Consider the following 13325-nt stretch of genomic DNA (forward strand, 5'->3'; position numbering starts at 1 on the left):
CTTGTGGCTGAATCCAATCTCCAACATAGATCATCTTACTGCTTGATGGAAATACAGTACAATACTGTTTGAAATCACCTGAAATTTGACAGTAAAATGTTTTACAGTATTGAATTTGCAAACTAGCTGTTTCTGTTCACAACCTTGTTCCGAAAACTATGGCCATTTTGAGAATAGTTACACTAGGCTGCTTCATCTTGCCAAATTGCATTGCATTGTGGGGTTTTATTAGCGTTCTGAGGAACACCTGTTAATAAGAGCGTTTTCGTGCAAACTGCGTTAGATTACCGTTGTAACCTTGTTGCAACCTTTCAACGTGTCGCCTTGTTCGCAGTCTATTGAAAAGTCTTTAATGACTTCCTGTTCTCTTCGCTTTCACTGGAATGTTTCTCATGCAAAAGTGAGGCAAAAAATGTGAAATAAATGCCATTTTTTTCACCTAATGAATTTCTCAGACAACCACGCTGTTGTTCTGGATGGACAAAATATGTATAAGACACTTTGTATACAAATCCTGAGCTCTGGATCTCGTCATCACCTGAGAGGTGAAAATAACACCAGAGGTCATACACGTGCAAAGCACAACTTGAGGACAGAATTACTTAATAATTCGTGTCTATATGGAGTAATACCAAGTGCGAACTCCTGTATATTTTCCTCCAAAACTAATCCCTCCGAGGCATTTCTCTGTAGCAATGACATAACGATTCGATACACACTCACTGTTCCTGGTGTACAGTACATTTTAATGGTATAATCGCTCCCCAAGTTTGTTCAATACCGAGTTTGGTTGAGGTCACGGATTCTGAAACTAGAGCAAAGAATATTTAAGAACCATACATACTGTTCCTTTATTAACGTTTTACTTTTACTACATTGCTTGTCTGATGAAGATCCGAACCCGAAAATGCCAAGCAAGAAAGACCTGTTTTTTGGCCACGAATACCTATAATTATCTTTGACAGCGGGATTCCTTAAAGAAGAGACAGACACACTCACTCACATATTTCTCAGGTGTTTTTTTTTTTTTTTTTTAACCAAGCGTGCCACCGACATTTGACACGACGTTGTAAAAAATGTCACGGTTTTCTGTTTTTATTTGTTTTTTCTTCTTCTTCTTAACACCATTGCTTGGGGTGATTTACGGTTAATGAACAGCACGCAATCCTTCTCTTTTGTCACTGTGCACCAACCTATATTTTTTATGCGTTTTACAGTTTTTTTTTTTCCCTAAGGGATAATTACATTGATTTGCCAGTTCACCCAGAAGCCTGGTGTACCTGGAGAACCAGTATACACAAACAATGTGCATTTTATGGACAAAAGTTTTGGAACCTTTCCAATCATATGTCGTTCTTCCCAAAACTGTTGTCTTTGGATGCGATAGCATTACATTTTTCGCTCACTTGAACTAGGACACTCAAACATGTTCCAGCATGACAATGAAGATATGTTTTAGGTGGGATGGAATGGAACATCTCCTGCTATAGAGCTTTGGCCTCAACCCTATTGAAGACCTTCAAGATGAATTGGAACACTGCACTGGGCTGGACTGGACTGCACCCCATATCTCCTCACGTTTACCCCTATCAGTACCTGGTTTTACCTACACCCTTGTGTTTGAATGAAATCTCATGCGAAGCTCCACAAAATCTAGCGGAACATCTTCCCAGAAGAGTGGAGCTCATTATAACAGTATTATAATGGGGACTAAATGTGGAATGGGATGTTTAAAAGCACATACCAATCTAATGCTCAGGTGTTCAGAAACCTTAGTAGTGTAGTTTAGAATGTACTATATATTGGTGCCTCTTGCAAACATTCTTCTTGGACCTTGCTCTTGAAATATTCTATATGTACAGACTGCGGTTTTGTTCTTGCCAAATAGCCATTGTCCCATTTTGTGGTGTTGCAGAAATTAGATGGCACGCTAGCTTCTCATTGTGTTCGGATGAATTTGAATCAATTAGTGAGTCATTGTTCTGTGTCTGAACTTGAGAAAGAGAAGGAGTGTGGATTGCAATTTACTGTGCTCATGTACATTTAGTGACTTCACTGGCCACTTTTACATTCTTGAACAGTTTATCATGTAGAAACTGAACAGAGCTGAGTCAGTAGGTGCAACTTTGTCAAGCCTTGCGTTGTTAGGACAACGGTTATGTTCGGTCAAATACAGTAATTAAACCCTTTGTTTGAATATGAACAGGATGTTGTCATATAAAACCTGATGAACGAACAGTGCCGTAGCATTAAGGGGGCGGGGGGTATTTATTTTCCTGAACTTTGTTTCTTTGGGGTGAAGCATCTTTGCAAATCAACACAAGTTCGCTTAATCAGGGTGTGGTGTCCAGGTTAACTCCACCCTCATCCATAAGGCACGAGGCTCATAAGGCTGAAAATGATACAGATCCTTTGCTTTAAACTTCTTACCAATTCACACCATTTCTAACAGATTTCTTGGACAGTCATAGAAAGTTGGTGCTGGTAAGAGTCCCCAATTCGCATTCAGTAAAGCATTGAAGCTGTTTTTGTGGCCCAACTGCTTTGTTTTTTCCCATTAATTTCTACTTTACATGAATGATTTCCATTATTTAAGTGAAAGTTTAATAACTCACAGACCGTAGTGCTTATCTGCTGTTTCATGTTTCAAATTTTTTTCATAATTATCCAGAAGAGTTTAATGAGCAGAAGAGTTTGAATTTGAACCATGGAGATTAAAGTGGAGTGGAGCGTAAGCACTCTTGCGAAGCATCTTTGCAAAACCTTCCAACATTTGAGTACAGTTTTATTTCTGTAGCCTTTTTATTTCAAAAGATTGTCCCTAATGAGCAAAACAGGGGCAATAGTGGCAAGGAAAAACTCTTCAGGACAATACAGACTCTAATGGGAAGCCATTCTAATCAGGATGACACCAAATGTCCATTTATTACCGCTCCTTTATTGTTCAGGTCATGTTCAGTGATGCAGACTTGAATGCAAGTGTTTGTAGTAATTGTTTGTATTAATTACAGTCCAAAGTCATCTTCATGGTTCCTAAGGGGAACGATCCACAGTATTCCCTTGTATCTTTATGTATCGTCAACACTTTAAATGCTAAAACTATCAGGTACCTCAGGGTTCTGATCTAGGACTAACTCTTGTTGATTGTTTAACCCTATACAACAAGTTCATTTAGATTGATGCATAAAGGGAATTTTTACCAATCTTAAAAAGACCTTCCTGCAGAACGAGCTCATTAATTCTAGTAACAAGTTCACAAACACATTGCCTTGTTTGACAAATCCGTACTTCAGGTCCTGCAAGAGTTCAGTCGCCTGCCTGTTCTTTTCAGTTGCTATGGTTTTTGGTGTAAACATTAAACAATTAACCTAGTTTTAAAAACATTGCGTGTATCCCGACAAAGCAACATGAGAGCACACAGAGCGTTCCTAAATAACATGCAATCGATCACTTTTTTTATTCTTTTCTGCCAAGCCAGGATGAGCAGGTGTAAGTGGTATAAAATGATAGATCCCTCAACACTTGAACCCTGCAGGCATCTACCACTTTGTTATTTCCGGTAGGGGGAGTGTGCACACTCGTGTTCACCCCTGGATCCCCGCTTATTGGTTCCCTCCTTCTCCCTCCCTTTTCTTCGGCAATGTCGAGCCCATATTTGCCCATGTCACATGCTCTCAGTGTGTCACTGCACTCCAGACGCATGCCTGGCATTCCAGAGGCTCCTCGGTGCACAGTTGTTGGACATAGCCCGCGTTTTTCTGGCCCTGGGGAACGGATCACTCGCATTCACCCAGAAGCTGGGCTGAGAGGAGGGGTGAAGAGGGGGGCAAGTGACACATGCTGCTTTCCCGCTGTTGCCCTCCATGCCATAAACGCTTCAGGACTCCCTCCGTGCCGCTCTTGTAGTGTTTTGACGTGGGAAAAGAGGGGGAAAAGCGAATCCTAGATTGCATTGTGTCGCAGTTGTGTAACGGTCACTCTGACTCATCATTTCGAAACATAGGAATGGTTTTTCAGACAGAAAACAAAAATGTCAGTGGCTGAAAAATAATCATCGTGTTGCATTTAAGAAATCTTGACCAGACACTTTAATAGGAACACCTGTACTTTTGTTCATTCACATTATTAGAAAATCAAATGATCACGAAATCGTAGGAAGGGTCAGACAATGTCAGGTGGAAAATTCAGCTCACAGTGAACCATTGTAGTCTTGATTCATCTCCGGGTTCTGCTTGTGGGTTCTGAGATGCATTTTCTTCTCACCACGGCTGTGTTGCTCATTTGCGTTACCGCCAGCCTTCCTCTCTCAATAAAGTTTCTAAATACACAACTCAGCTCAACTCAGCTCAACTCAGCCCTCTAGAACCAACGACAATCATACCATGTTACTAAGAGACCACAGGATTGACTGGATATTTGCATTAATGAGCAGGAGTCATAAAACTTTTTATTTTTTGTTTTTTTTTTTGTCTGAAAATATTTTGTGGTGTTTGTGGCAAAGGCCATCTAATGCCAGATAAGGGTATGAGGTATTTATTAAACAAAGCTAAGATCAGATTAATGCTGATGGCAGTTTGTAGATTGTGCAATCAAAAGACTGTGCTATTGGTGATCCGAGGTAAGGGAAGATCCGATTTTGGTTTTTAATTCTCTCGCCTGCAGTAAATACGGCCGTGCGGTCTCCTGAGCCACGTCTGGATCGCATGATCAGTTTGAATAAATGTCACACATGTTAACAGCTTTCATCAGATTTATTTATGCAACAGGTCTTGCTTCATTTCTAATCCTAATTTGCATTACACAAATGTTTAATGCAGTTTCGTTTTATTATTATACAGCACATTAACAGTGCACGTTTATATTTCAGGTTTGGTAACAAACAAGTAAGAGGCAACGATGAGGAAAAACATGCCCCAGGACGCTGATCGATGACATTCGGTATCAGGAAACAGAATGCTCTGAAATCCCTCTGTTTTTTTTTCTCTTTCTAAAATTAGCATGATCAAAAAAAATTTCAGATGATAACATCTCTTCATGCCATCTCAGACAAAGAGTGAAAACATCTCCAAGTTGTAACAAGCAGAGCTGCATTCTGTATATTGCAAAAAAAATGATCTAAGTGCTACTCAACGCTTCAGATCACTGATGTGTACGTAAGGTGGCATTACATATAGTTGTTACAGATACCTAGTAATTTAAAGATTACGCTACAGTTCTAATCCATAAAGTAGTGTTTATGTATAAAAGAATATGATGGATTAGTGCAACGCGAGCTCATTGCACAAGTAATTATTTCTTTGAAAGGACACAGAACACAGGTTTTAATGGAAAAAGGAAAGAATAGCATAAATAACCTACAGTTCAATCCAAGTTAATTTGGATCGCGCTTTTAACAGAGGACGTTGTCACAAAGAAGATTTACAAAATAAAAAGTTATAGTTACATATCTAAATTTTAATGTCATGATGAAACCCTTTTACATCTATAATGAGCGAGCTAGTGGTGACAGTGGCAAGGAAATACTCCCTGAGACGATATGATGAAGAAACCTTGAGAGGAACCAAACTTAAAACTGAACACATCCTCATCTGGGTGAAATCATATTAATACCATCTTTTTTATTGTGTGTGAAAACTGTTCATGGCAATTGCAGCCTGAAGCCATTTATATAATACTAGTAGGCATGACGAAAAAAATATTACTTTTGTACTTTAAGTGATCAGTTACATGCCTTGTTCCTTAGTTTATTCTTATTTAGATTGGGCTTAAAGCACTAAGAAGCTTAAATCCGATTCATTCTGAATGATCAAACTAGCTGATTTCTCTTACTGTGTCTAAAACACTGATTCTGAAAGCATTTTTACCTCAAATCCACTCACTAAAGCATTATAGTTGTTGGTTTCTTATTCTAGGATGTATGGTTACACAAAACTCACATTTGCAGCGTTTGGAAGGACCCAACATTGGCAGCTTGATGGTGCTCAGATTTAAAATCAGCTCTTTAATATCTTAGTCACTGAGTTACCACCTCCCTATTAGGATAATGTCCCTAAAAAACACAGATTTATGCCAACATTTTTTTAATTTCAACCTTTTCCTAATAAACTGTTTTGGTGTGAGGAGCCAATCAGATCGCAACTCTAGATTTCGAGGCTCTGAGGCAGAAATGTGCAAAACTTGTGCATCTGGAACCAAAATTACTCATTTTGTAATTCACCACCTCGATCGGAGCTCATTCATAAAAGTATACAATAAAAATGTGATCCTCGCTAATCCTGAGCACATAAGAGCACACACCTCACGAACCTCTGTTTGCCGATTCACAATAGACTATTTCAGAAATGAAGGTTCGTTTACAGGGTCAGCGGCTTGATTTTTTTCATTCGTCTGTGTATCGTCGCAGAAATAACAAGTGGGAGCGTTTAGGAGACGATCCCTGAACCCGGTTTTGTCATCCATCTTTTTTCCGAGTGACAAAGACGACAAAATGTCATGTTGCTATTGTGATTAACAATTTGTCAAAATGTCAAAACGCTTGTGGAACTTGTAAGCTCAAATCCAATGTGACATGGCTCATGGAAGACACTCCTTGCTCCTCAAAATGTCTCCGGCGAAATGGTGCAGAAGAAGCCGCCACCATCGCGGACTCTTTGTTTCGACAGCTTTACATGACGGACAACTTATGTGTGTTTTTCGTGAGAATGAGTGACTTGGGGATCAGATGTGCTTTGCTTGGGCTCTCCAGCTGAAAGACGGTGTAGTGTGCAAGTAAATTCTGCAATCGCTCATGCAGTGCACACGCCCCTCACTAAAAAAACAACAGATCCTAAGTGATAAAAGTCTTGTCATGACAAACAGTACAGCAGTTCTGAGATTTTGAAAGTCATGTGATGTTTACTTAAGTGTAAAAAAAAAGCATCTTTGGAGCTTAAATGCTTGAAGGGATTCTGATTGGTCAATTTGTTTTTATTTTTGTAGGGTTTGTTTGTACTAGAAATCCAGGTCCTGGCTGGATGTTGCATCAATACGGTGTTAAGAAAATAATTATTAATTTCCCATTACACTAGTAATCATCGTAAGTGCCAGTGGTAAGAAAAAAAAAAGGTAAAGGTCAAATGTGACCTGCCAAGTTTAAGCGCCTGTATGGACATGCTAGGATTTATCTGAAATTTCGAGATATGCAGTATTTATTTATTTTTTTTTGGCATAGAAAAAACCTGCCATCGCTCCAGTGTGTGTCAGGTGTCTGAGTGGGTGAATGTGTGAGAGAGGAAGAAAATGGAAACGACACTCTCAAAAAAGTGCGAACAGATATACCCGTGTGCCACCTGTGCCATGAACTAGCAGGCTATGAAAATATTTGCATGAAGTATGAACGTTTCCCCTCGATCCATGAGATTCAACAGAAAAAAAATATATTATTGCTACCATATAAGTTACTGAAGTCTTTGATTGGGCCATAATGAAAATTTTGGCTTCCACATATCAAGCACATGAGCCGCTGCCTATGTCTTTCTAACACCGCGTGTGTATGTGTTCCCTGGAGTGTATTGTGTGGTGCATTGGTGTTTGGGTGTAATGGGTCTATTTAGTGAATGGGTGTATTGGGTGTGTTGATCTGATAGATGGAAGTTTGGGTATATTGGGTGTGTTGTGTTGATGGCTATATAGGTGAAATATTTGTATTGGGTGTATTAATGTAATAGATGGATGGGAGTATTGATGAGTGTATTGGATGTATTATTGGATGTATTGCGGTCTATTGAGTGGATGGGTGTATTGGGTGTGTTGTGCTGATGGCTGTATGGGTGTAATAGGTGTATTATGTGGAATGGTGTAATGGGTGTTTGGGGTGTATTGGATGTATAGGTCAAGTGAGTGTATTGGATCTATTGAGGTGTATTGATTGGCTGGGTGTGAGTGTGATTGGTGTATTGGATGTATGGGTGTATTGGGTGTGTTGAGTTGATGTATGTATGGTTGTAATAGGTGGATTGGTGTAATGGATGTATGGGTGTTATAGGTGTTTGGATGTATATGTGTGGTGGATGTATTCAGGTGTATTAAGTGAATGGGTGTGATTGGGGTATTGGATGTATGGGATATTAAAAGTATGGGTGTATTGGTGTGTTGAGTGGATTGATATATGGGTGGATGTGTGTAATGGGTTTGTGTTTGTGGTCTATTTGATGTATAGGTGTAGTTGGTGGATTTGTGTGTAGGGGATGTATTGGGTGGATGTATAGGGTTGTATTGAGTGGATAGGTGTGATTGGTGTAATATATGTATGGGTGTGTTGAGTTGATGGATGTATGGGTGTATTAGGTGTGCTGAGTTGATTGATATATGGGTGTATGGGTGTATGTGTGTAATGGGTGTTTGGAGTGTGTTGGATGTATAGGTGTGGTAGATGTATTCAGGTGTATTAAGTGGATGGGTGTGATTGGGGTATTGGATGTATGGGATATATTAAAAGTATGGGTGTATTGGGTGTGTTGAGTTGATTGATATATGGGTGTATGTGTGTAATGGGTGTTTGTGGTCTATTGGATGTATAGGTGTAGTTGGTGGATTTGTGTGTAGGTGTAGGGGATGTATTGGGTGGATGTATAGGGTTGTATTGAGTGGATAGGTGTGATTGGTGTATTAGATGTGGGTGTGTTGAGTTGATGGATGGGTGTATTGGGTGTGTTTAGTTGATGGATAAATGGGTGTATTGGGTGTAAAGAGTGTATTTGGTGGATGTATTGGGGTGTGTTGAGTGGATGGGTGTGATTGGTGTATTAGATGTGGGTGTGTTGAGTTGATGGATGGGTGTATTGGGTGTGTTTAGTTGATGTATGAATGGGTATATTGGGTGTAAAGAGTGTATTTGGTGGATGTATTGGGGTGTGTTGAGTGGATGGGTGTGATTGGTGTATTAGATGTGGGTGTGTTGAGTTGATGGATGGGTGTATTGGGTGTGTTTAGTTGATGGATACATGGGTGTATTGGGTGTAAAGAGTGTATTTGGTGGATGTATTGGGGTGTGTTGAGTGGATGGGTGTGATTGGTGTATTAGATGTATGGGATATATTAGATGTATGGGTGTATTGGGTGTAAAAGGTAATTAATGTATGATGTATTGGGTGTATGGGTGTAATGAGTGTATGCGGTGGATGGGATGTGATGTATGTATAGGTACATTGAGTGGACAGTGTTTATTGGATGTATGGGGTAAAAAGCTTTGTCCTGTCCAGGGAGAGAGAACAACATAAATGGTGCCTTTAAAGTTGTGTAAACAGATCTGCCAGTGTGTATTACATGGATAAATAACAGCAAATTAAAAGTTGTGTTTGTTTTTGCACAGATTCAGGGAGCTGCAGCTGAACACCGACAGACGCACATCAGAGCTGCAAAACCAGATGAAGCTGAAGGCTTTCGAATGTGAGCGTGCTCAGATTGTGCAGGACGAGACGGCCAGGAACCTCAGCCTGTGCCAGATCGAGTGTGAGAAACAGCAGAAGAAACTGGAGGCAGGTGTCTTCTCGTCACCTTACGCCGGCTTGTCCTCAGTTTGGCATTTTCAGTGTCGTTGTGTTTGTTTGCTTTTGTATCCCAACTCCAAGTAAAAACAGTTTGTCTGTTTTTGTTTTCGAGTCACACAATGAAAGTGCAAGGCATGAAAAAAACTCCTCCTTACTGTAGGGCACAGATTGTTTAGTTTGGTTTTCTTCTCATTTGTTTGTTCATGTCTTTTGATTATTTTTGTTCCTCTGTCTTTCCTTCTTTCTTTCTTTTCTTTTTTTTTTTACCTTTTTGTTGGTTTATAGTAAAAGGACTCTGGCTGTGAGAGGTTTGAGAATGCCTGCTGTACAGTACTGTCCTGTAAGAAATAGCATTTATTGCAGAATTGAAGTTAGTCTCCACAGCAGGCAGGTATTACACGTACGATTGCAACGGTATGGATGCCAGAGTGTATGAAACATCAGTCCCGATCTCAAGTCGTAAGATTTTTTCCAGATAAAATGAAGTTCTGAGAAAGCAACTTGTGTTATGTCAAGATCTGGTGTCCCTCCATCCCCTATCTACCTAAGATCATCGAACTTTGCCTCAGAATAAGGAAAAAACTGTTCAGAATGAAGTTAATTACAGTGTCTCTGACTATTAAACAGGGGAGGAAATCATGGATGCCTTCGTGTTTGTTTATTATTAGCTGATAAAAGCTCTGTGTGTGTGTGTGTGTCTCTCTCTCTCTCTCTCTCTCTCTCTCTCTCTCTCTCTCTCTCAGGTGTTAACCAAAGAATTCTACACACTACAGTCTACATCAGAGAAACGCATCACAGAGCTGCAATCCCAGAATGCCGAGCAGCAGGTGAGGCTTGAGACCTACGAGAAGCTGGAGAAGGAGCTGGATGACATCACCATGCAGGCGGCAGAAAGTGAGATGAATTTACAGCTTTATCTAAGGATTCACGTCACTTTTTTCCGGTCCTTTAAACTTAAACGACTGATTTTTGTAATGAATTATTGAGATGCATTTTTAAAGGTTTAAACGTTTTAACATTATTTGTCAGTTTTCTGTATTACCCAGAATGCTGTTTGATTCTATGCTGATAGTGGTGTCAACAGAACCGAGTATTCAGATCTGAGAGAGAGGAAGAAATCGAAAGAGAGAAATGCAGCGGCGCTTTAGTGCTTTAGTCTTTCCAGCTCTCGCACGCTTAACAGATCTGCTACCAAATATCTCTTACCAACACCATGGTTAATACCCTCGCCGTCACGATCACGTAGATGATTAGAAAGAACAAAAATACAGTACCATCCGTATATACTTGGGTATTATCGGGGTTTTGAGGTGTTTTCCTGTAAGCAATTCATTAGAGCTTCTTGTGAGAAAACCCCGAGCTTTCCCAGTGTTTCCGAGCGGCAGAAATATCAGAGCTTCCGTCAAACATGGTCTGATGAAGAAGGTGACAGTTTGTTCTTGTCTGTTTGAACAAAGCAGCTATGTGCTGTTAAGAGGAAGTTTTTACACTGTATAAAGGGAAGCATTTAAAATGTATTTGAAAAGTGAATAATAGGAGTATCATTTAAAGCAGAACAGATGCATGGCTTGTTTCATAACCAGTCCTGTGTTAGGATTTAAATCTCAATGGGCAGCAGTTAGATTAATTACTACTGCTTTGAATAGAAAAAGAACAGCAGGTCTGGAAACAGCATAACTATCTGAATGATCGAGTAACATGAATTGGCTATATATATATATATATATATATATATATATATATATATATATATATATATATATATATAATGGCTGCAACTAACAATTATTTTGATAATCGATTAGTTAGACGATTTTATTTATTTATTTATTGGATTAATCGGATAAAAACTGATTTTTTATTTATTTATTTTTGTATTTTAGATGTTTTGCTTATTATAACTATAAAACCCTATTCATGAATAAAAGTGTACTTAAAAATAACAAAATTTAGACATTTTAAAGCTTGTAGTTTACAGCTGCTTGTTGAGGATTGCATGGGGGATTTCTCCTTTGAACAAATTCCCCCATTCTGAGTTGTTTCTTTCTTTAATAAAACAAATAAAACACGTATGTAAAGTATGCAGGGTAAAACAATTAGTGTACATCAATATTTGTATTTTGCAAGATTATAAGTTAACAAGTATGCTTTAAAAAAATCTATATAAAAAATATAATATTATTTTGACAATAAAAAAAAATACACAGACATTTTGTTCATTTAGGAAGATAAGCATCTACAATGAATAATAATTAAATGATACATGCACAAATTCAATATTCAAACATCAAAAGCAAGCGTTTGAACTTCAGTAAAGCCGCAGTAAATCACGTTTAAAAACATAAGTTACTGTAGTAGACACATGCTATAAAAAAACGAGAATGAAAGGGAGAAATGCAGCAAACTAACAGACTTGTTAAAAAAAAAAAAAAAAAGGGAAAAAATGCATTGGTGTACAAATGCATGATTATCCGCTGACAACCACAACAGTAACTAAAAATTAAATCGTTTACTGCTGCTGTTATTTGCTGCTTTTAGATTTAGTGTTTGTTCGCACCGTTTGAATTAAATCCATCGCGATGTCGAGAGCGAGCTGATTGTACAACCTGGTGCTCGCGAGTGACGACAAAACAGATCCAGTGCGATTGCCTGAAGTTACAGTTTACACAATAGCACTTCAGTAAACTACACCATTTTCACAGTGATGAGGATTATAAATTTTTTGCTTATCGTGCTGAAGTTTCGCCTTCGTCCGTGACGCCACTGTGTTTTCTTTTCACGTACTCGTGCATCACTGTGCTACTTCCATCCCACACAAGCTCTGCTTTGCATAACTTGCAGGTACAGTTTTCTTTGTTGCGTTTAATATAAAATGCTCCTATGCCGTAGATGACGCACACTTTTTCCTGCTGTCGATTGACCCTGTACTGTCCGCCATTTGTATTATCTCCACACTGCACTGTGAAAAAACTTTATCCCCTTTGAAGAGCGTTTTTAAAAAGCTAGAAAGTCTCAGTGTGGACAGAAGGCCAAAACCGAGAGAAAAGAAATATGCATTTTCAAACAATAAAAGTATTAGTGTGGACATGCCCTCAGCGTTTGGAGCTAATAACCTGTACATTACAGACGTGACTGATTGTTAGGGGGGGAAAAAAAAACACTGCAGTACTCTTAACTATTTTTTTTGTAATTATTTCTGTCTGTTGCACATCGTTTGGCTTTCAACACCATTTATTGCCGAGTTCATTAAATCACTTTGGCACTGCTTTGTTTTGAAAACTTCTGTACGTTCTGAGCAGGAGAGATAATAGTTTATCAGCGTACTTAGCCTCTCGCCTTTGCTCTTGAAGGTGGGTGGTCTGAGACATGTCCAACCGCATCAAGACGCTCACGTGTTCTGCGTGTTTTATAGTGGAAAACGAGGACGAAGCCGAGAGGGTGCTGTTTTCATATGGATATGGAGCGAACATGCCAACCACGGCCAAGAGGAGGCTGAAACAGAGGTGAGAGTGGAGAAGGTCACGTGTGTTACCAGAGCTTTAACCCGATGTTACCTGTGTGTGTCTGTATGTATGTGCAGTGTTCATCTAGCAAGAAGGGTCCTGCAGTTAGAGAAGCAAAATACTCAGCTACGAAGAGACCTGGAGAGAAGCTCCGCCCACACAGGACAGCTCTGCGAAGAGGTATCGCACTGTCAAAACCCATTCATCAACACTTATACTCTTAGTCATGCGTCATTGTACAGAGATGAAAACATAAGCTCCAAAAACCCCAGATTCATCTTTAGACCCAGCCACA

The 13325-nt window shown here is 39.2% G+C and overlaps 1 protein-coding gene across 2 annotated transcripts in view; it reads left to right on the forward strand.

Moving 5' to 3' along the window:
• The window catches only part of pibf1 (progesterone immunomodulatory binding factor 1), a 37396-nt gene that overhangs the window by 12530 nt on the left and 11541 nt on the right, over positions 1-13325 (forward strand). For both annotated transcript variants that reach the window (XM_046837825.1, XM_046837826.1), the window contains 4 exons: positions 9350-9515; positions 10271-10421; positions 12940-13030; positions 13108-13210. In XM_046837825.1, coding sequence (XP_046693781.1) covers positions 9350-9515; positions 10271-10421; positions 12940-13030; positions 13108-13210 — 511 coding nt within the window. The remainder of the gene's footprint in view (positions 1-9349; positions 9516-10270; positions 10422-12939; positions 13031-13107; positions 13211-13325) is intronic.

The sequence above is a fragment of the Silurus meridionalis genome, chromosome 24 (genome assembly GCF_014805685.1).
Source record: "Silurus meridionalis isolate SWU-2019-XX chromosome 24, ASM1480568v1, whole genome shotgun sequence".
NCBI classification, from domain to species: Eukaryota; Metazoa; Chordata; class Actinopteri; order Siluriformes; family Siluridae; genus Silurus; species Silurus meridionalis.